This window comes from Miniopterus schreibersii, assembly GCF_964146895.1.
Source record: "Miniopterus schreibersii genome assembly, chromosome: 13".
NCBI classification, from domain to species: Eukaryota; Metazoa; Chordata; class Mammalia; order Chiroptera; family Miniopteridae; genus Miniopterus; species Miniopterus schreibersii.
This window is the reverse complement of record NC_138113.1, coordinates 60,897,170-60,921,723: the sequence shown is the minus strand read 5'-3', so window position 1 is coordinate 60,921,723 and position 24,554 is coordinate 60,897,170. Positions and strand designations below refer to the sequence as shown.

The 24,554-nt window shown below is 42.0% G+C and overlaps 1 protein-coding gene across 1 annotated transcript in view; it reads left to right on the top strand.

Annotated features, from left to right (window-relative positions):
- The window catches only part of SLC9A2 (solute carrier family 9 member A2), a gene marked incomplete at its 5' end in the record, with an annotated part of 91,108 nt that overhangs the window by 11,809 nt on the left and 54,745 nt on the right, over positions 1-24,554 (top strand). The window contains one exon of the mRNA XM_081156477.1: positions 22,808-23,271. Within this exon, the coding sequence (XP_081012603.1) occupies positions 22,808-23,271 (464 nt within the window). The remainder of the gene's footprint in view (positions 1-22,807; positions 23,272-24,554) is intronic.

Here is a 24,554-nt window from a genome sequence, read left to right as displayed (position 1 = left end):
ACATTGGATAAACAGCAGATTAGAGGAAGCTGAGGATGGGATCAGTGAATTAGAAGACAGGGTAGAAAAAAATCAATCAGAGAACCAAAACAAAAAAACAATTAAAAAACAGGAGGGCAGTCTAAGGGAGCTGTGGGACAACATGAAACATAACAATATTCGCATTATAGGAATACCAGAAGAGGTCAAAAGTAAGCAAGGGTTAGAGAACCTGTTTGAAGAAATAATGGCAGAAAACTTCCCTAACCTGGTCAAGGAAAAAGTCACACAAGTTCAGGAGTCACAGAGTCCCAAGCAAGAAGAACCCAAAGAGGCCCACATCCAGACACACCATAATTAAAATGCCAAAAATTCAAGACAAAGAGAGAATCTAAAGGCAGCAAGAGAAAAGCAACCTGTTACCTACAAAGGAGCTCCCATAAGGCTGTCAGCTGACTTCTCAACAGAAACTCTACAGGCCAGAAGGGAATGGCATGAAGTATTCAAGGTAATGCAAAGCAAGGATCTGAAACCAAGACTACTCTATCCAGCAAGGCTATCATTCAAGATAGATGGGGAAATAATGAGTTTCCCAGACAAAAAAAAAAAAAGGCTAAAGGAGTTTATCACCACCAAACCAGCATTGCAGGAAGTGTTAAAGGGACTGCTGTAATCCGAAGAAGAACTGGAGAGAGAAACATAGGCATAAAGAAATAAAATGGCAATAAATAAGGACCTATCAATAATAAACTTAAACTTTAAGGGAGAGATCATTGGATAGCTCTTCCAGACAGAAAGTCAACACAGAAACAGTGACCCTAAATGACATACTAGATTAGATGGATTTAATTGCTATTTACAGAACATTTCACCCCAAAGTTGCAGAATATACATTTCTCTCAAGTGCACATGGGTCATGCTCAAAGATAGACCACATGTTAGGACACAAAACAAGTCTCTACAAGTTCAACAAGATTGAAATCATATCAAGCATCTTGGATCACAATGGCATGAAATTAGAAATCAACTACAAAAACATTCACACACATGGAGGCTAAATAGCATGTTATTGAACAATGAATGGGTTACCAATAAGATCAAGAAAGAAATCAAAAACCTCCCGGGAACAAATGAAAATGAAAACACAACAACACAAAATCTATGGGACATAGGGAAGGCATTCCTAAGAGGGAAGTTCATAGCACTATAGGCCTACCTCAAAAAGCAAGAAAAATTTTTAGTGAACTCGCTAACCCTACAACTTAAAGAAGTAGTAAGTTCCCCTGTGAAGCTGTCCTGACCAGGGCTTTTGTTTGCTGGGAGTTTTTTTATTGCTGCTTCGATTTCATCAGTTGTTATTGGCCTATTCAGGTTTCCTGATTCTTCCTGATTCAGTTTCACACGATCTCACTCACATGTGGAATCTAATAAACAAAATAGACTGAGGAACAAAATAGATCCAGAGACACAGCAGCATGGACAGGCTGAGGAATCTCAGAGGGAAGGTGGGGTGGGGGGAGTGGGGAGGAGATTAATCAGAGAACTTATATGCATATGTTCATAACCCAAGGACACAGACAGTAGTGTGGTGATGGCCTGGGGGGTGGATGCGGGGTGGAGGAGATCAATGGGGAAAAAGGGGGGTATCTGTAATACTTTCAACTATAAAGATAAATTTAAAAATAAGTAAGCTAAAAATAAATAAATATAAATAAAAATTACTTTTGACTGCTGGCCTGCATGGGAAATTTTGAATCTGATTACAGTATACAGTCCTCCTCACCTCTCCCCATCACTCCCCCCCCCCCCAGCAGCTTGCGGATGCAAAGGGCCATTCAGAACTAGTCACCAGAACTCACCTCCTCCACGAGTTCCCTCCTTCCCCCTAAATAGTGTGTACACACTGGAAAGTTTTCACCTCAGGACAGTTTCTTCAAATCGAACCTTTTCTTGTTCCAACCCCTTCATCAAACGGTGTTACTAAATGGAAAAAGAAAACAGACAAAGGTGGAGGCCGAGAGCCACGAGGGGGGGACGCTGGGGAAGGTGCAGATGCCTAGAGCCCTGTGAGGGCCGGGCAACCTGCTTCAGCGCTGTAGCACCTGGACGTGCAGCCTGACAGACTCAAACGAGTTCTGCGCCATTTGGGGCTGCAGGTCCCATGAAACCTGAGGCCAAGACTTTCCTGTGTAAGAACACTCGGTGCCCAGGCTGCTCTCGGCCTTTCCAGCCCGATCCTGTTCCCCTGGCACCTGTGGATGACCTTACACTCAGACGTCATACCTGCAGAAATTCTCTGAACGTTCTCCAGGATCATTATTTCCTGGGGCAGAGTTGCTGCCTTGGGAAACAGGGAGGGTGCAGCGAAGCCGGGTTAACTTCGGGGCTGTCTGATGGCCTGAGTGTGTATTCCACCTTGGTTTCACTGTGCTCGTGGGGCATTTTGCACAATTCATGTAACACAAACCTCTGATTTTCCTTCTATTACCTGCCATAGAAGCTTTTTCTCCCCCCAAGTGCATTAAAATGTGCCTTGTGGGCAGGCCTTTTACCCAGGAAAGGCCCAATGGCCAGGAGAGGAAATGGAAACACAAGTTTGGGGCTGCTCAAAAGCTGGGGGGGCAGGGTGGACCTGCAGAGACCGTGGCACGAGGCTGACAGCCACTGGCCTTAGATCTGAGACCTGCAGCTCCATGGGTGAGACCTGACAGAGCTGGCAGGAGGGAGCCCCAGCCCCACAGGGTGGCGCACAGGCTGTGTACCCTGGAGGGAGAACAGCGAGTGGGCTGTGTGGCCCACAGGCCACGAGCTACCACAGGCCTAGGTCAGAGCGCTGGGCAGCTCCCACTGTTTACTGACACTTTGATAGAAGCATGTTGAGGAAGATCAGCCAACAGTTGTGTGGGTTTTGGGTTTATGAATGGATTGGAAAGAGGAAGAAATGAGGGACAGAAAGATACAGAATATACGAAAATGATTCTTTGAAGAGAACCTATTTATCTCTGTTAATTGCCAAGAGAGTAAATGTGAGAATCCGGGTTGCATTAGCTGAAGAAGCACATGGGTGGCAGGTAAGAAACATTGTGTAGGCTGTTCCCAAAGAACAGGACAGTCTGGTAATTTCTTGGAGGAAGGGACAGATGCATTGGATACAGAGCACAGTAGATTTTGCTCATTTAAAAAAAAAAGTTTGGTGCACACTAACCTGTTTGTAATTAGACAAGAACTCCTGTGCTTCTGGGGGAAACCTCTAAAGCAGGATTCTGTGGATATATACTTTTTATCAGATTCATATTATGTCACTGGAGAGCAATTTTTATGGAAAGACTATAATTACAAATAACTGTACGCTTAATACAATGCAACTACTGGAGCAAGGCAGGCGTGGGGAGAAGGGTGCAGAACGGTGTTTTGGACTCTTTGATTACTTGGAGATTGCCAGCAAGCCCAGGAGCTGGGAGAAAGGCTTTGTCCCTCGCGGTCCTCGGCGCCACAGACGCTGGGAGCAAGAACTGAACATCTTTGGAATCCGCCCTCCTAACCTGTCCCACCTGCAGCTTCACAGAGGAGAGGGTGACGCAGTAGCAGGGAATCCAAGATGGTTATTTTAGCAGGAAGCAGTCAAGGTGGTAAAGGACATCCTTAGTTTTGCTTTTTTGGAAAATTATTACGATGAGTACACTTTACATAGGTGCTAATTAGCCAGTTTATTACATGACAGTCACTTGGAAAATTCCTAGAAAAATATCTAGCGTTTGGCCCACAGAAGGAGCCACTAGGCAGTCTAGCAGTCGGGCCCCTGGCTGCCACTTCGCTGGAACAGATTTCATTGGGGGGCTGTAGAAACACGCTGAGGCACGAGGTGGGGCACTGAGTCTACTGTCTGGGATACCTATGCTCTCACGATCAGTGGGAATGAATAAATCACGACGGTGACATGCTCTCCGGCGTTGGTGAGAACGGGGACCGCCGTGGAACCCCGAAGTGAAAGGCGGTCATGGCGTCCCGCACCCTGAATGAGGAGGCAGCGCGGGAGGCCCGGCTGGGCCGCGGGCAGGAGGCGGGCGCGCTACAGTGCCGAGGTCGCGGGCAAGCTCGCCGGGTCTGCAAGGCAAGCTGCGGACAAAGAAGAATATGTGGTCTTAGAATATCAGCAGGCTCTCAGGTCCCCTACACGAGGCGCTTTCCTTTCAAAATATATCTATGAATAAAATCAATGAATTTAGCTGTTTTAAGTAGAATAAAAACCGTTTTTACTCTTCTCGTGCCCTCGCTCACGGATCGCGACATTGAATAAACCCTTAGAAGAGCTGCTATAGTGAACACGCCGTGGTGGATGTCGCGTCATGGTGATATGTTATATAATTTGCTCAACCATTTCCCCTCTTCTTCAACATTTTGCTATAAGCATTTTTGTAAAAATTACTTATTTGACCCTTTAAATTACAGAAAAGTCTGATTTTTTTTTTTTTTTGCTGCTTATGTTTGAACAGCCCACACTTTGCGTGTTTCGTGGCACTACTCTGAGAGTTACCTTCCAGAGGCCCGGTTGGAGGCTGTGGATCAGGCCATTAGGCAGTGCTTTGGGTCGCTGCCCGGTGACAGAGCCCATCAGCAGAGCCACATCTTCTCGAGCTGTGGCGTAGCAGTGTTCACGCAGTTGCATCGACACTTCCTTTTGCTTTGCCGCAATGATGTTAGGAATGAGCGGGAAAGTGAAAACGAAAGTGGAGGTATCTTCTATTCTGGTAAAATATACCTAACATAAAATCTGCTCTTTCAGCCATTGTAAGTGCATAATTTAGCGGCAGGCAGTGCATTTACAATGCTGTCCCGCCATCACCACTGCCCAGACGGAGACCCTGCCCATCAAACCAGAGCTCCCGTGCCCATCCCCTGCCCCTGGTAACACTCCTTTCTGTCTCTGTGGGATTGACCGCTCTAGGTACTTCATATAAGTGCAGTCATGAAGCACTTGTTCTTTCGTGTTTGATGAAAATAAAGATTTCAAGGAGGAACAGTATAGCTCCTACAGCCTTGATGACATTGAGATGAAGGTGGAAACCACCGGCAGTGATAAAAGCATGACCTTCAGCATAATCAGATATAAACCGGTTGGCTGTACATTCCATTGGGAAATAAAGAGCAAATTAAAGATTAAAGAAAACAGAAAAGTTGGAGCTAGAAAGGTAAGGACTGTGACAAAGGTGAACAAGCTCTTAGGTTTCAAGCACTAGGACCCCAGTCTGCAGGCCGAGGCACAGCCGCTGCGTGGAGTGAGACCTCCCAAGGGGAACGGTCACAGGGCAGTGAGGAGTGTTGGGCTTTGTTGCTGTTTGGTCCGCCTGCTGTGCACTTTGAGATAATGGGAATGCAAAAGTGAGTAAAACTTGCCCCGGCCCCGCGAGCGTGCATTCTCATGGGTGAAACGAGCCCTCGGGGGGACCTGTGGACTCCCCCGCGGTGAGCGCTGTGCTGGACCCCGGCAGGTTGCCGAGCGCAGACTCGCTGTGCCCTCAAAACAGCAAATGTCCTAGCGGAAAGCACGCCTGTTCCTTCGTGCCCTCGCCATGGTGGGTGTGACAGCGCCCCACCACCGTGGGTTAAGTCCACACTGTGGATGAGAGACCGGGGCATGTCCCCGTGTCCCTCTCGCTTGGGTCTCTTGCAGTGCTTCCTACGGAGCACACTTCGGGGTGTCTAGTGAGTGCTGCCTGTTGCTCCTTCTGCTTGGAAGACCCGCCCGCAGCTCGGCTTTGACGGTTCCTGCCCCTCGTCATGGCTCAGGCGGAATGTCGCCTCCCTTAAGTAGCCCTCCCTGACGGCGCAGACAAGAAAGGACCTGCCCTGTGGTTCCGTTCACTGGCCATCCCCTGTTTGCCCCTGCATGACCTTGGACACCCTTTGTCCCCGTAGATGGTAAACTCCATGAGACGGAGCCCTGTCTGCCTTGGCTGCTGCTGTGTGTCCGCGCCTCCCGCCTCACGGCAGCGAGTGCTTGGGGCCCGTAGGGGGAAGAAGGGATCAGCTGAGTTGGAAGGACGACTGCTCTCTTTGCAATGATTTTCTATAATATACATGATTTCCAGCTAATGATTTACAGATGATTTAATCATTTCTCCAACATATGTGTCTTGAGCACCAACCTGGGGTTTTAAAGTGAGCCGGCCAGCCCAGCCGGCGTGGCTCAGCGTTGAGCATTGACCTGGGATCCCGGAGATCGCAGATCGATTCCTGGTCAGGGCACATGCAGGGTTGCGGGCTCCATCCCCAGTGGGGGGCGTGCAGGAGGCAGCCGATCAATGACTCTCTCATCATTGGTGTTTCTCTCTCTCTCTCTCCCTCTCCCTTTCCTCTCTCTGAAATCAATAAAGATATATTAAAAAATAAATAATAAGTGAGCAGGCCACCTTTCTGCCATGTGGGCACTTTTTGCAGGGTAGTTAAAACTTGGCATTTGGAATCAGTCAAGTTTTTGTAGACGGTCTTTACCAAGCTGACGAAGTCGCTTCTATTACTAGCTTGCAGCAGGTTTTTGTCTCGGCTGGGTGTTGAATTTTTGCCAGGTGCTTTTTCTGCGCCGGCTGATACAATCACCTGACTTCTCTTCTTTCGTCTGTGATATGATGGAGGACACTAGCTGGTTTGAACCAGTCTTGTATTCCTGATGTAAACCTCACTTGGTCATGGGGTACACTTCTTTTTATATATTGCTGAATTCTTTGTTAATATTTTAATAAGGATTTTTGCATCTACACTAATCCTGTACCTAATTATAATGTGTGGAGGGATTCCCGCCCCCCATCACCAAGAAATATTTGAATACCACTTGAGTGTCCTACAGTTCAACTCAATTCTGATACTATCTACCTGGGGATAGCATCTGATTCTAAGGATTAAAGACTCAGTCCCACGAGATTGTCCTTCCTGCCCCAGCCCTACCGCTCCACCAGTCTTCAGACTCCAAGCACAAGTCCAAGTTGTCACCAGTGCTTCTGACGACTGACTGGCTATAGATTATAGGTTCCAGTGACACTCCTCCTTGGGTTCAACTAGTTTCCTAGGGTAACTCATAAAACTCAGAGAGACATTTTACTTAAAATTACTGGTTTATTGTAAAAAGCTGTATGACTCAGGAGCAGCCATATGGAAGAGATGCACAAGGCAAGTTGTCTTGGCCACCAGCTCCATCCTTAGGGGACTTAGGGGCATTGCAAAAGTCACCATTAACATAACGAAAGACCCTTTATCACTCTCATCACTTACCAGAGAAGAAAAGACACAGGTTTTAGGGGCTCTGTACCTCTCCCTTCCCTCTAGTTCTTGCAGCTGGACTAGTAATAAGTAATAAAATTGACACAAGACTAGGTTAACAGAAAAAAAACCAATTTAATATACACGCACGAGAGAATCACAATACGATCAATGCTCAGATCATAAAACAAGGCTCAAAGAAATGATAGGACCAGGTAACTTGTTATGCTTTTTAGACAAAGAAACAATAAATTTGTGAGAAATTGACAGGATGAAGAAAGTTAGTGCTTATTAGAAAGGTTTGGGCTTGGGTAGGAACTTAGTAGAGGCATTAACAAGAGACTTTTGGAATCTAGAGTTTTAAAAACTCTTGTGATAAGGTTGTCTCTTGGCCCTTGGGAGTAGAGTGGGCGCCTATCACATGGAAGATGTATCTCTTGCTTTTAGGTGGACAGAGAGGTCAGGGTTTTCTTCTTGCATTGACAGTTTCTTAAGTAACTTTAATTCAGAATAATCCATATGCTATTGTGGGATATCTTGGAGTGGCTTGCCCTGGGCCCCGGCAGACAAATATATTTCTTATTATAAATCACAATACTCATAAAGAATATTGGTCTGTTGTTTTCTTTTCTGTATTGTCTTTGTCTAATTTAAATATCAGGGTAATACTAGCTTCATAAAATCAATTGGGAAATGTTTCCCTTTTTTCTATTTTTTGGGAAGAGATTGTGTAGAATTGGTATTGTTTTGTAGGATTCACTAGTGAAATCATCTGAAACTAAAAATTTCTTTTTGGGGGGGAGTCTGAAATTACAAATGCAATTTTTTTGTAGTTGCAGTGATATTCAAATAAATCATATTGGGTGAGTTGTGGCCATTTGTGCTTTTTCAAGGAACTGGCCCATTTCATCTAAGTTGTCAAATATGTGTGTGGGGTTGCTCATAGTATTCCCTTACCATCCTTTTCATGTCGGCAGGGTCTGTAGTGATGCCCCTGTTTAATTCCCAAATTATTGATATTTTGCGCCTTCTCTTTTCTTGGCAGTCTTGCTAGAGGTTTGTCAATTTTCACAGTCTTTTCAAAGATGCAGCTTTTAATTACATTTCTTTTTCTTCCATTTTCCTGTTTTTAATTTCACTGATTTCTGCTCTTTATAATTTCCTTCCCTCTACTTCCTTTGGATTTATTTTGCTCTTCTTTGTTTAGGTCCTTGAAGTGAAAGATAGATTATTGATTTGAGACTTTTCTCTTATGAATGCATATATAATGGTATACATTTCTCTCTCAGCACTACTTTAACTGTGTCCCACATTCTAGTATATTGTATTTTTATTTTTATCCAATTCAGTGTACTTTTAGATTTTCCTTGAGATTTCCTTTTTGACTATGGATTATTTTTGTAATATCATTATTGAGATATAATTTACAGAGTACTGTTGACCCTTGAACAATGTAGGGGTTAGAGGTGCCAACTCCCCATGCAGTCAAAAATCTGTGTATAACTTTTGACTCCCTAAAAACTTAACTACTTGTAGCTTACTGTTGACCAGAAGGCCTTACTTATAACATACACGTCAATTAACACATAATTTATATGTTATATGTATTATAAACTGTATTTTTACAATAAAGTCAGCTAAAGAAAAATGTTATTAAGAAAGTTAGAAGGACGAAAAAATTCATTTACAATATTTATTGAAACCCATGTTGTTCAAGGGCCAATGGTTACTTTTCACCCATTTAAAGGAAACAGGTTGATGGTCTCTAGTGTACCCACAGCTGTACAACCATCTCCACGACAAATTCAGGGCATTTTTATCCCCCAAAGAGCTTCCACACCCTTCAGCTATGACTACGCTGTGTCTTATCCTGCCCCAGCTCTGGGAAATCCATGTAATCTACTTTCTGTCTTGTAGTTTTGCCTATTTAGGATATTTCATATAAATGGAATCGTAAAATATGTGGTTTTGTGACTGGCTTCTTTCACTTAGCACATGCTCTCAAGGTTCATCCATGTTGTAGCAGGTGTCAGTATGTCATTCCTTCTCACAGCCAAAACGTATATTTCATTGTTTGGTTTTGCCGCCTTTTGCTTATCCATTCACCAGTTGATGGACATTTAGATCATTTTCACCTTTGGGCTCTTACGAATAATGCTGCTATGAATATTTCTGTACATGATTTTGTGTGGACAGGTTTTTATTTCTTTTGAGTATATACCTAGGAATGAAATTTCTAGGCCAAATGATAAAAGTCTGTGTATAACTTTCTGAGGAAATGCCAAATGGTTTTCCAGTGTGGCTGTACAATTTGCATTCCCACTAGCCATGCATAAGGGCTCCTGTTTCTCTCCATCCTCATGAACGTTTGCTATTTTCTTTTTTATTATAGCCATCCTAGGGGGTGTGAGGACCCACAGGTTGTTTAGAAGTGTGTTGTTGCTTCTCCAGCTTTAGAGATTTTCCTGTTTTCTGTATGTTATTGATTTCTAGTTTGTGATCAGAGACTATACTCTGTGTGATTTTAGTTCTTTTAAGTTTATTGAGGTTTGTTTCTATGGCCCAGGATGTGTTCTATCTTGGTGTATGTTCTGTGGATTCTTGATAAGAATGCGTATTCTGCTTTCTTTGGTTGGAGTCTTCTATAGAATTAGATCCTGTTGTTTGATTGTCTAGTTACTTTATTAGTCATTGAGAGAGGGGTATTGAAGTCTTTACGTGTAATTGCTTATTTGTCTATTCACCTTTAATTCTGTCAACTTTTGTTTCACATATTGTATAGTTCTGTTATTTGGTGCATACACATGTAGACTCTCCATGTCTTGGTGGATTGACCCTTTTATCATTAAGTAATGTCCCTCCCTTTTTGGTAATTTTCTTTGCTCTGAAGCTTACTTAATTGGATATTAATATAGCCACTTGTGGCCTGGCCGGCTGTGGCTGAGCGGTTGAGCATCGACCTAGGATCCAGGAGATGGCAGTTCATTCCCGGTCAGGGCACATGCCCGGGTTGCGGGCTCGATCCCCAGTGGGGGCCGTGCAGGAGGCAGCCGATCAATGACTCTCATTATTGATATTTCTCTCTCTGTCTCACTCTCCCTTCCTCTCCCTGAAATCAATAAAGGCATATTAAAATATATTTATATAGCCACTTCTGCTTTCTTTAGATTATTGTTTTAATGATGTAACTTTCTCATTCTTTTATTTTCAACCTGCCTCTGTCGCTGTATTTGAAGTAAAATTTTTGTAGATAGCATGTAGTTGGGTCATACCTTTTTTCTGTCTCAATTTTGTTTATTTTTATTAAATTCCACATATAAGTGAAATCATATGGTATTTGTCTTTCTCTAACTGACTCATCCTGGATCTTTTCCATCTCCCACCTAGTACTACAACAGAACTGCTATTGGAATATGTCTCTTGTTTTTGGAGGATCTGTTACACAGACAGCACTGCCCTGTGTTTGTTCACTTGTAAATGTCAAAACTCATTGACTTATGTCACCAAGTTTTCAGCTCAAGAAATTGACAGAGAAGAGAGAATAACTTTGATGACATCAATTATATAAAGTGAGAAGACCTAAAGAAATGTTGGTTTTGCCCAGCCATTGTGGCTCAGTTGGTTGGGTGTCATCCCATGAACCAAGAAGTCACTGGTTCAGTTCCTGGTCCGGGCACATGCCGGGGTTGCAGGCTCCATCCCCAGCAGGAGGCATGCAGGTGGCAGCCAATCAATGACTCTCTCACTGATGCTTCTCCCTCTCCCTTCCTCTCTCTAAAATCAATTCAAAAACATATTAAAAATAAATGTTGATTTAATAATGTTTTTCTCTAATAGACAAAATGTATTAAACTAACGGAAACATAATATGCTTTCTGTAGAATTATTTCCTCTTTTAAAATTTATCTTTATTACTGAAAGTATTACAAATATCCTTCTTTTTCCCCCATTGATCCCCTCCACCTGGCACCCCACCCCCCACCCCAGGTCTTCACCATACTGTTTGTCCGTGTCCCTGGGTTATGCATATATACATGTAAGTGCTCATACTTTTTAATCCATTCTACTAATAGCTGTCTTTTAATTGATGCATTTAGACCATTTACATTTCATGTAACTATTGATATGTTTAGGTTTAAGTATGCCACTTTATTTTTTATTCTGTTTCCTTTTTTGTGTTCCTGTGGTATCTGAACATTTTTAGAACTCTGTTTTCATTTATCTGTACTGGTTTTGAGGGTATCTCTTTGTATGGTTCCTTTACTGGTTCCTCTACGTATTATATTACAGAAACATAACTAATAGCAGTTGGCTGGTACAGTCATTTATCAGTTTGAGTGGAGTGTAGAAACCTTACCCCCCTTTATGTCTTTTACCCTCCCACACTTACAGTAGAGTTGTCTTAAACATTTTCTTTATGTATGTTGAGAACCCACATCAAACAACGTTATAATTTTGGCTACAGTGGTCAGACTTAACTTAGAAAACTCAAGAGAAGAAGGAAAATATGTGGAATTTGCCCATATTTTTACTCTTTCTGCTTTTCTTTCTTTCTAATGGTCCAAAATGTTACTGTTTTTTGTTTTGAGAATTTTCTTTAACTATTATTTTTAGGGCAGGTCTGCTGGTAAAAATTTTTCTTAGTTTTTCTTCAGCTGAGAATGCCTTGATTTCATCTTCATATTGGAAGGATATTTTCACTGGGTATAGAATTCTGGGTTGGCAGTTTGTTTCTTTCTGCACATGAACAATGTTGTGGTCACTTCATTATAGACTCCATGGTTTCTGAGGAGAAATCTGCTGTCGTTTGATTTTCTCTCCTATAGTTACGGTGTCCTTTCTCTTTGCTATTGAGATGTTTATATACAGGGTGTCCCAAAAAATGTATACACACACTTTGAATAATTATAAAGGCAGTGTTTGTTAAAATACATTTCATTTCCAAAATTGACCTATCAACTATTACAGTGTGTATACATTTTGGGGGGGACACCTTTTATACATACAACTTTGTGGTATATCTTGATGTGGACTTCGTTGGGTTAATCCTTACTGAGGCTCGCTCATCTTCTTGATTCTATAGGTTTATATCTTATGTAAAATTTGGGAAGTTTTCAGCAAATATTTCCTTGAGTACTTTTACTTTTTTTCTCTTTCTGGGACTCTGAAGACGTAAATGTTAGATCTCTTGCTATAGTTCCACAAATCCATCAGGCTTTGTTGTAAGTCTGTTTTCTCTCTGTTGTTCAGATTGGATCATTTCTATCATTTGATCTTTCAGTTTACCAATTCTTTCCTGTCTACTCCATTCTGCTGTTGAGACTACACAACTGAATTTTTAGTATCAATTATTATATTTGTGAGCTCTAAAATTTCTTAGACTTCTTTTTTTATCTCCTATTTTTGCTGAGGTTTTTTATCTTTGCTCAGACTTTTTATTTTTTATTTGTCCCAAGTGTATTTGTAATTGCTTGTGAAGCATTTTTATCATGGCTGTATTAAAATTTTTGTGAGGTGAATCTAATATTTCTGTTGTTATGATAGAGGTATCTATTAATTGTGTGGGGTTTTTTAATTCAGTTTGACATCTTGGTTCCTGGCACGATGAGTGATTTTCTATTGGAAGATGGACATTTTGGGTATTATGTTATGAGACTCTGGATTTTATTTATACCTTTTGTTTTATTTGACTTCTTATGACACTACTCTGGCAGTGGGGGTGGGAATAAAGGTGATGTATCATTATTGCCAGTTGGGGGTAGATTTTTAGGTTTCCCATTTTGCTTCCATTGACTACCTGGAGGATGGATCTCATTTTTACCTCAGGGGGCGAGAGTTCTAGATCCTTATTATGTCTCTCTGATACCTCCTCGGCTGAGAGTGTGTAGGAGTGCTTCTTTGTATCTCCCCTGGTGGAATCCCCTGGCACCACAAGGGTGTGTTGGCTTCATCACCATTGGGTGTCAGCAAAAGTCCTGACTCTTCACTAACATCCTCTGACCCACCCCAGTGAGGAAGATGTGGGGAGGAAGATCCTGCCTCGTGATTGCAGGATGGTAGAAGTCCAGGTTCCATGGCACCCTGAGGGAGAGAGGGTGGTCATTACCACCCAGCAGTGAAGAAATTCTCACCTCCCTACATTTTCATTTTTTAACACTGCCCCAATAAAGTAGGATGGGGATTTCCTTACAGTCCAGTGAGGGTGGGATCTAGACGCCCCACTCACTCTGTGGAGGCTGGGGCCACAGTTTCTTCTGTGTGTTTGGCTGGAGTAGAGCAGTTATTATTTAAAAGTTTTCTGTCTTGTTAAGTTGACTTTTTCCTAGTCATTTCTATAGATAGAGCAGGCTTTCAGTGGGGCTTTGGTTGTTATTTCCAGATTGCTGGCTCTTTCAGCTCCAAATCTGGAATATTAGAGGCAAAAGGGAAACCTAGAAAACTCACTGCCTTGTTGTTCTTCAGATCTTGAAGTCCCTAGCTGGTCTTCCTTCTTTTCTCCACCTTTCAGAGTGTCCTTATGTTTGTTTTATACATAATTTCTACTCTTTTAGGTTTTTTTACTTAGTGGGAGAAATAGAGAAAAATACATACTTCATCTTCCCAGAAGCAGACCTTATTTTTTCATCTTAATTTTCTTACCTTTTTTTTGCACAAACTTTGAAAAGGTGGGTTTCAGCATACCTGTATTTTATCTTAATAGTCTTTACTTTTTGGTCACTAATTATGTCACTTCTTTGTAGCTAAGATGATTACAGCATAGGATTTCCTTCTGTTTTCTTAATTCCTTTTTTATTTTTTAATGCTAAACTCCACCTATATGGAATTTTCCACAGTCTCAGAATTAAAAACTAAGGGTGTGTGTAGATTCTTCTTCTTTATCTATCTCATCCAATACCACAGATTAAATTTGACTCTCTTTTTCCATTGTTGTCCAGCATCTTCACGTGACTGTTGCACTGCTATATGCCATTATATGGTCTCACTGTTTCATCAGTGTGAACCATTATGGGCTTAATAAAAACACATGGCAATATTTTGGGCAGTGGTGTAGGACAGGTGTGACATTATACCCTTTAAGAAGTGATAGCTCTTTTATACTGTTCTATAGGAATTTTCTGCCATTTCTTCTAGCTAAATCCTACTATCAATTTGTTAAAACTCCATGATATTTTTAAGGAGATTCTAATTGGCGTTTACAATCTTGATTTTCTTCCCTGAAATATCCCACACTATTGTCCTCTGTCTCAGTAAATAATTTTTCTCTACACCCATTCATTTGAGCCCCAAACCTTGGATTCATCTTTGATTCAATCTTTTTTTTTTTAAATACGTACTCACAGACTATTTTTGGCCACCTAGTGTGTAGGCTTTTACACAACAAGCAATTCTCCACTACTCTGCAGACACAAACTGGGTATCTGACAGTTCATTTCTGTTCTGACATGATCTCCTTGGAGTTGGCACCAGGTCCCACTAGTGAAGGGCTGAGTCTAACAACACTGCCCACATTGCCACGTGTGCTGAGTACTGCCCATGGGATTCCCATGGTTCCCTCCTTAGGTTCGATAATTTGCTTGAATAGTTCTGTCACTTTCTATTTTGTATCATAAATACTTATGGTCTTGTCTTATGTTCTGTACCAAATATAACTCACTGAAGACATGGTACTTTCATGATCTGATTCTAGGTCTCAAAACTGTGACAGGAAAGGTACTCAACAAGTATCCAATTAAGGGTTAAGCTCTGTTCCTTTTTAAAGTTCTTCTTGGACAGGCTAAACTCATTATGTTTTTCTTTTTCTTTTTCTTTTCAAGTGGTCAAGTCACATGGAGAGAATAGTGCTTAAGTTATTTGGAAAAAGTCACTTGTAAACCTCGTAAATGGAACATTTTTAAAAACCTCTGTATTCATAGTTCCACTATTTTTGGTAGGGTAAATATTAACTGTATCTTTCACTCCCAACATTGAACTAAATGTTGTGACAAATCTATATTTCCAAGATAATGAATTATTGACATCAGTTAATTCAGCTTTTTTCAGCTTTATTTATTGGATTCTATGCTATTATTTTGTGTATTATTTATTTATTTATTTATTTATTATTATTTATTTATTTATTTATTTATTTATTATTTCCTTACTCAATTTTTATTATATTTATTTTTAGAATTAAATTCTATTACTCAGAAGCTTGTTGATGTATCTGATCAAAATAGTGTTTCTTATTATTTTCTCTCTGTTTCTGATTGTCTACTACTCATATAATTCTATTTTTAAAAATGTATATTTGGATTATGAGCAACCATATGCAAACAAATTGGACGATTTGGACAAGATGGATAAATTCCTAGAAACATACAGTCTTCCAAAACAGAATCAGGAAGAATCAGAGAATCTGAATAGACAGATTACAACTAGTGAAATTGAAGCAGTAATCAAAAAACACCCAACAAACAAAAGTCCTGGACTGGATGGCTTTACAGGTGAATTTTGCCAAACATTCAAAGAAAAACTAACACCTATCCTTCTCAAACTATTCCAGAAAAATTCAAGAGGAGGGAACACTTCCAGCATTATCCTAATACCAAAACCAGATAAAGACGCTACAAAGAAAAAAATTATAGGCCAATATCCATGATGAACATAGATGCTAAAATCCTCAACAAAATACTAGTAAACTGGATCCAGCAATACATTAAAAAGATCATACACCACGACCAAGAGGGATTTATTTGGGGGATGCAAGGCTGGTCAACATCCGTAAATCAATAAGTGTGACATATCACATAAACAAAACGAAGGACAAAAATCATATGATCATATCAATAGATGCAGAAAAAGTATTCGACAAAATCCAACACCATTGCTGATAAAAACTCTCAGCAGAGTGGGAATAGAGGGATCATACCTCAACATAATTAAGGCCATATATGAAAAACCCACAGCCAACGTCATACTCAAAGGGCAAAAACTAAAACCATTTTTCTTAAAAACAGGAACAACAAAGTGGTCCACTTTCACCACTTTATTCAACACAGTACTGGAAGTCCTAGACCCAGCCATCAGACAGGAGGAAAACATAAAAGGCATCCAAATTGTAATGGAAGAAGTAAAACTATCATTATTTGCAGATGACATGATACCATACAGAGAGAACTCTAAAGATTCCACCAAAAAACTACTAGAACTGATCAATGAATTCGGTAAAGTAGCAGGATACAAAGTTAACACCCAGAAATTGATGGCATTTCTATACACCAGTAATGAACTGTAAGAAAGGGAAACTAAGAAAACAATCCCATTCACAATTGCTTCAAAAAGAATAAAATAAGATTAACCAAAGAATTTATATGCATTTCTGTGAAACCCACAGACACAGACAATGGTGTGGTGAAGGCCTGGGGCGAGGGGTGGGTGTGGGGTAGAAGGGGTCAATGAGGAAAAAGGGGGACATCTGTAGTACTTTCATCAATAAAGATAATTTTTAAAAAAATAACAAAATACCTAGAAGTAAATTTAACCAAGGATGTAAAAGACCTGTACTCAGAAAATTATAAGACACTGAAAAAATAGAAGATGGTACGGATAAGTGGAAGAATATACCATGTTGATGGGTTGGAAGAATTAACATCATTAAAATGCCCATACTACCCAAAGAAATCTATGGATTCCATGCAGTTCTTATCAAGATATGAATAGCGTATTTCACAGAACTAGAATAAATATTTTGAAAATATATATGGAACTACAAAAGACACCAAATAGCCACAGCAATCTGAGAAAGAAGAACAGAGTTGGAGGAGTCACACTACCTAATATAAAACTATATTACAAGTCTATAGTAATCAAAACAACCTGGTACTGGCATGAAAACAGACATATAACTAAATGGAACAGCATAGAGAACGGAGAAATAAACCCACACCTTTATAGTCATTTAATATTTAACAAAGGAGGCAGAAACATGCAATGGGGTAATGACAGTCTATTCAATAAATGGTGTTGGACAGGTACATGCAAAAAAATTAAACTAGGCCACCTTCTTACACCATGTACAAGAATAAACTCAAAATGGATTAAAGACTTAAATGTTAGACTTGAAACCATAAAAAACCTAGAAGAAAACATAGGCAGTAAAATCTCGGACATTGCTTGTAGCAATTATTTTTTTTAATATAGTGCCCTGGGCAATGAAAACACACACACAAAAATAAACGGATCAGACTACATCAAACTGGAGTTTTTGCACAGCAAAGGAAACCATCAACAAAATAAAAAAACAACCCACTGCATGGGAGAACATATTTACCATTGATATATCTGATAAGGGATTAATATCCAAAATTTATAAAGAACTTATAAAACTCAACACCAAAAAAACAAACAATCCCGTTAACAAATAGGCAAAGGATCTGAATAGATACTTCTCCGAAGAGGACATGCAGATGCCAATAGACATATGAAAAAATGCTCATCACTAATCCTCAGAGAGATGCAAATAAAAACCACAATAAGATATCACCTCACACCTGCCAGAATGGCTCCATCAACAAGTCAGTAAACAACAAGTGCTGGTGAGGGTGTGGGGAAGGGGACCCTGTCTTACTATTGGTGGGAATGCAGACTAGAGCAGCCACTGTGGAAAGCTGTGTGGAGTTTCCTCAAAAAATAAAAATAGAGCTGCCTCATGACCCAGTGACCCCAAATGGACTAGTACTCAGCTGTAAAAGGAGATTTTACTCTTTGGCACAGCATGGAGGGACCGAGACAGCGTCATGTCAGGTGAAATAAGCCAGGCAGAGAAAGACAAGTAGCATGAGTTCACTCGTATGTGGAATCTAATGAACAAAATGAACTTTTGACAGCTGTCAAAGGTGGGACTGGGTGGGGGTTGTGGAGGAATTGAGGGGGAAAAAAGAGAAAAAAACTCGTGGACAGGGACCACGGTGTGCTGATTGCGGGGGGAGGGGCTGGGGGAGGGGAGGGGGGAGGGGGAATAAATGGTGATGGACCGAGACTGGACTGGGGGTGGTGACCACACAGCAGTGTACAGATGATGTGTTGTGGAACTGCGCACCTGAAACCCGTAGAATTCTGTTAACCAGTGTCACTCCAATAAATTCAATAAAAAGGAAAAATTTTAAATGTATATATTATTACCTGACTTGAGATACATGAAATTAGCATTTTGGGCTGAATGAGTGTGTTTATTTCTTTTAATACTTAAGAACAAATTTAATGTATTTCGTAAATATTTACCATATTCCCCCACCACATAAGCCTGAGTTAGTCTAGACCGTTCTTCACTGAAAATCCAGTTTCCCAGGGTTGCCTTGGGAATGAGCAGCCCAGGGAGCGAGCTCTGGGTCAGGCATTGTCAGCGGCTGCCAGCACTGATTTGTTCCTGCTCAACACAGGTGTGGCAAATATTTGTGGACCTTATAAATGTCATTTCTAACCTGCCTTAAAAGATGGAGGCCGGCGTGGCTCAGCAGGTGAGCATCGACCTAGGATCCAGGAGATCGCGGTTCGATTCCCGGTCAGGGCACAGGCCCTGGTTGGGGGCTCGATCCCCAGCATGCAGGAGGCAGCGGATCAACGACTCTCTCAGCGTTGATGTTTCTAGCTCTCTCTCTCCCTCTCCTTCCTCTCTCTGAAATCAATAAAGTTATATTTTAAAAATAAAAAATTAAATTAAATTACAAGAAGATGGAGCATCTACTAGAAAGTTAGTGTTTGGCTTCAGCTAGAGTTAGAGCCCTCTCTTCTGAGGGCTCTCTCCTTATCACCTTCGCTCGTATCCGCTTTCTCTCACTGCTGTGTATATTTTGAAACTTAATTTGTATAGTTTGTGGTGGTGGTGGTGGTGGTGTTCTCTGATTCAGGTTTTTACACTGTTGCTCATTTGTGGATTGTGCTATCTGGAAGCTTTCGGTGTTTCTCACTTTGCTTCCTTCCCAGAATTTGACAAAGATTATTTTAAAATGAGGAAATTTTGTGAATTAATTGCATTGCCTTTAGTTCTGCATAGATCTTTAGATTTTAGATCATTTAATTTCAGAAATATATACAGAGAGAAATTAAAATAGATTGACTCCAAGAGAGGAATGTCTTAACTATATATTTTGTACAAGAGACCTCTAATCTTGTTCCTCTCTCCTTAAGTGAATTTCTATTGCAATTAAAATAAAATAAATTTTAAAGCATCCATTCTCACAGACTTAATGTACTAGTAGCCAGAAGTGAATGACGGAAGTAAAATGCTCCAAACGCTATTAATAGAAGTTAGCAGGAAATACAAAGAACAAATTAAACCTGGAGCAGATGAACCGGAGCCTGAGGGCCAAACACGGCCCCAGCCTGGTTCTGATGGCCTGTGGGTTGAGAATGGCTTTTAAAATATTTTTAAATGATTAAACAAATTTTACAGAAGAATGATATTTTGTGATATATAAAACTGTATTCTAGTTCCATGCCCATAAGTAACGTTTATTGGAGCACAGCCTTGCTCACTCACAGCAGAGCAGAGGACGGCCTGCGGGCTGAACACACGTGTTACCTGTGTCTTTCCAGAAAACAGCCGCTGGCCCTGGATGAAACGACAGGTGGTGCCTGTAGTGGCTCATATTCAGCCTTGAAAAGTCATGAAAAACTTTATTTGATTTTCCCCCATAACTGATATACTTCTCGATAATATTAGTTGGAATAATGACCTGGGAAAAGCAAATTCTGTCTATTCAAGTTCATTTCCTTTTCAAGGAGTACTTGGTGGGTGGGGCAGGCCCATAAATGCATACCTATTTATAAATGTCCTTTTCTGTGTTTTATTCTGTGAACAATTAAATTTAAGAAGCCTGTTTTGCTTTGTTTTGAATAACTATCTTGTTGATGTGATGCTTTTCATTCATAAAAGTACAGACCGTCATGCGCAAAGCCGTCTGTGCCAGCAGAGAGCGTTATAAAACTCACTGTCTGCTCTGCTCCCCCAAAAGCCCCGAGCGAGGCTCCCCTGTGACTGCCTTCATTCAATCCCTTCTTGCCTGTGGAGCAGCTGGGCAGATTCAGACTGTTGTCCAAGTCAAGCAAGGGGCACTCAGACCAATGTGAGTGGCCTGTGCATTCCTGAAGGAAAGGAGAGCAGCATTTTAAAATACAAGCACATGCTTTCTTAACTGTTTTCTTTCTGCTGTTTGCCTGCTCTTTGCTATTCCCCGATTTTCTCTGCCTCACTTCCTCATGCCCCATCCAGGCCTCTTCCTGTGGCCCCTCTGTGTCACCGCATCCCGCATTGATGCTGCTGCAGGCCACTCGCTCCTCCCTGGTGTGTCCTGCTCGCCTGGGCTCCTGGTCAGCCTCAGCGATGCACCTGAGCATGGCAGGTGTTGGCCTATATGATGCAACAAAGCAGTCTCTGCTCCTTTCTTCTATCTCCCTGGTTTCCCACCCTCTATTCTTAGGAATCAGGGTCTCCTTTCAACACAGGACAGATGGCACCCCAACACGAGAGCACTGGGTTCCTGAGGCTGCACGCAGGAAAAGGGAAAGTAGGACCAACCAAAGGACAGGCCTCCCCCACTTCCCAGTTTGCCTGCAGAGCATCCTGTTCCTGGCTTCTGAGCATTTCCTTAGAACTGTTTCCTCTTGATTTTTTCATGTACAAGAGGGGAGAAAACCAGCATTTGGGGGCATCTGTGGCATTGCGGGCACAGTGGTCAGTGCTGTGCAGCTCACAGCTCAGTTATTGTTACAGTTCTTTATGTGGCGGGTGCATTTGTCCCCATTTTACAGATGAACAAACTGCTCCTCAGTCTGTTAGTAACTTACCCACAGCCACAAGCAGAGACTGGGGGAGCGGGTCCCAAGGCCAGGGGCAGCTGTCTGGTGGCAGCTGAAAAGGCCCCAGCACACAGGTTCGGCCTTCAGGTCTGCATCCCAGAAAGGAGCTGGTGGGCCATGGACCCTAGGGGGCTGGGGAGGCTGTTACAGGGACATCCTGATTCTACAGGGAAAGCTGCTTGCATAAGTCAGTCAGATGAGGAGAGGTTACTAAGACGTGGTTTTCGGTGGACATCTTTAACTTCTCTGTTTGACAGAGAGGTCAACAGGCCAGAGGTGATGGGAAAAGACCTATTGAACCAGGTGAATATATATATTTTCCCCACCAGTTACTGAAGTCTGCTATAATATGAATAATAAAATAATCCAACCTGGAGGGATGATTCAAATAACCAAACAGATGTTAACTTAATCACTTAGAAATTAGTTCTTTAAATCTCTTCGAATTGTGGTGGTTTTTCTGGTTCACAAACTATTTCATGCTATGAGTTAGAGAATGGTTTGTAGGCTTCCAAGAATTTCCTTATTAAAACTCTGCAATTGTGAGTCTTTAAGGACTTGCTGCCTTATTTTCATGGTATCTTCCTATGACCCAGATCATTTCCATGTGCTGCTTTCACTCTAAAACGTGTGGCCTGCCTTCGGGATGGCCCTCTGCTGCCTTGCGAATAAGAGGCGTCCTCATGAGCCCTGCCGGTGGCCCGCTTGTGCCTAGTTACTGCCCACGTGGCCCATGTGCCGGTGCAGCCGGCTGTCCCTCCTCTCTTGCTGCTGCGGGCCCCCCCTAACGTGCTCCCTGCATTCAAGCCCTGCCTCGGCCCCGCCCTGAGTTAGGAGATAGGTGCCTGTCTGCACTTCTGCACCCCGGGAGGCTCCCAGGCCTTCTCCCTGAGCTCGGTGCCATGCCGTCTCCCCGCAGAGAAGCCCTCCAGACCCAGCCTCCTCCCCGTGTTCTCGCAGATCGCCTCCTGCTCTGTCCCACAGCACTTGCCTGGGGCTTTATCACCCGGTGCCTTGTGTTACAGTAGGTCCTAAACACGTCTGTCCTTTGCCTTGACTGGAGCTCTTTGAGATTGGAGATCGTGCGAGTTCACTTCCCTCATGTAGTAGTTACCCGTGTTCCTTTGATGGATTGATTTGGTTGTCTCCAGAGGAGCAGCCATCAGAAAAATTAAATGTATTCAACACTCCAAATGAAAGAACCTGAAGGTAAGCATATTAGATGTTACAAACTCTTCTCAGTACCAGAGGTGGCAGCAGTCATCCGAAAGCTGGCAGGTGATCTGGGCGCCTTGGCAAGACCCTGTGTCTCTTTGAACCTCCAATTCCACTTAAATAAGAAGAGTTGGCAGTGTCTGCCTGTATACCCCTTCGGGTTCTTATGAGGATGACACGAGATGCTACATCAGAAAAGGGGTTGGGAATCACGATATTGCTCCAAATATAACATGGCAGTGTCTTATTTAAGAAAACAGTTGGAACTTAGACAAAAATGGTACTGTATCTTGTGTAGCTACAGCAATCTACTTCTGATTTAAATTTAAATTTGTGCCTGAATGTACTTTGTGAATAGCTTCAAGGGGGTTATCAGACTTTCCCATCATAATCCGGAATAGTCAATTATACTGACCTGGGAGATCCTGAAATAGGACCATTGGTTCTGTCAAAGAGAAACAGGTTGTCTCCTCCAGAATTCCTGTGTAAACCACATTTCATGTTTTGTTTTTTTTCGGAACAGGCTTCCATCTGTATCATAAGTTGCCCACAATCGTGCCTGAGAGCTGCCTTCTCATAATGGTTGGACTTCTACTGGGGGGGATTATTTTTGGAGTTGATGAAAAGTCCCCTCCTGCGATGAAGACGGACGTGTTCTTTTTATATCTCCTCCCACCCATTGTGCTCGACGCGGGCTATTTCATGCCCACTCGCCCGTTCTTTGAGAACATCGGCACCATCTTCTGGTATGCGGTGGTTGGGACACTCTGGAACTCCATCGGCATTGGGGTGTCCTTGTTCGGTATCTGCCAGATTGAAGCCTTTGGCCTGAGTGACATCACTCTGCTCCAGAATCTGCTCTTTGGCAGCTTGATCTCCGCCGTGGACCCCGTGGCTGTGCTCGCCGTCTTTGAGAACATTCACGTCAACGAGCAACTCTACATCCTGGTCTTTGGAGAGTCCCTGCTGAATGATGCAGTGACAGTGGTGAGTCACGAGTTCGCCCTGTACTCTCCGACACATGGGGGCTGCCCCCCCAACGTCCGCTTTCTGACAGTGACAACCCCCCACAGGGTTGGATGCTCTGTTGACTCTGTCTTGAAATTCTTAGTCAAATTTCTATTTATTGTTTAGTATTTATTTATTACTATACAGTGGGCCCCTTGTTTTTATTTTGCACTGGGTCATGCAAACTGTGTCACAGATCCCTGGGTACAGGCTCTGCAATGGCCAGAGGAGCCTAACAGTGATTATGACTGTCGTGTCACTGAGATTTCTCATTTTAGCATTTTCAAATTGATGGCCTTGGATCAGAATTTAAAGAACTTCAGGTCCCAAAAGTCTTTGTGAGAGGCAGTGCTGTCAATACATGATGTGTGTAATACAGGTAAAGAGCTAATACCCATTAAGTGCCATTCTCACTCTGGGGAGGGTTTGTTTATTTCATGATTGTGGGCAAGGTTTTCACCACACAACTCACTTCCTGTTGACACTCAGCCAACATTTTTCTGGTCTTCACCATTTTCCCATTGGTAGGTATTTATTCAGAAAACGCAAATTATTTTTAATTCTTATTGATTGACACATAATTAGGGTCAGAGGCAGTTCTGATCCTAATGTCAGGATTTACCTCCGCCTGCCTTCTGAGGACAGGCCTGCAGAGCCTCCCACCCGGTGAGCTCGCCGAGAGGGCTGCGGTGGTCAAGCGGTCGGGGAGCGTGGGTGGCGCTGTGTACCCGAGCCCTGGGTCTGCAGCCAAAGCCGTTTCCTTCTGTGAGTGTTGCCTTGTGCTCGGGTCTCTATGACAACCGATGAGAGAGGTAGTCGCTCCATTTTCCAAATAATAAAACTGAGATAAAGCTTATTAAGTAAAGTGCATTTAAGTAACTTAGGTAATTTATTTATATCACCCCCTTTAATTCCTGTTATTAAAATGTTATCACTGATTCATTTAGAAGTTAACATAGGAACAAACACCCTGTTAGCCTATATTCAGGCCCCAGAACTGGATACAATATCATCTTGAAGACTGTCCATTAACTCTATGTGGATATTATTTTGTAGAAAATAATTTATTGATAAGGAAACCCAGTTTTTTAGAATAGCTGCTGAGAGAGTTTTAAGTTACCTCAAGTAACAAAATCTACCCCATTTATTCCATTAGTCATTGACAGTGATTAGTCATTAACCGACCGACCTTAGATTTTAATGGGGAAACTGCCATAACACTGACTCCCTTTATGGCTCAGTCTAATTTCTGAAGGCATCAG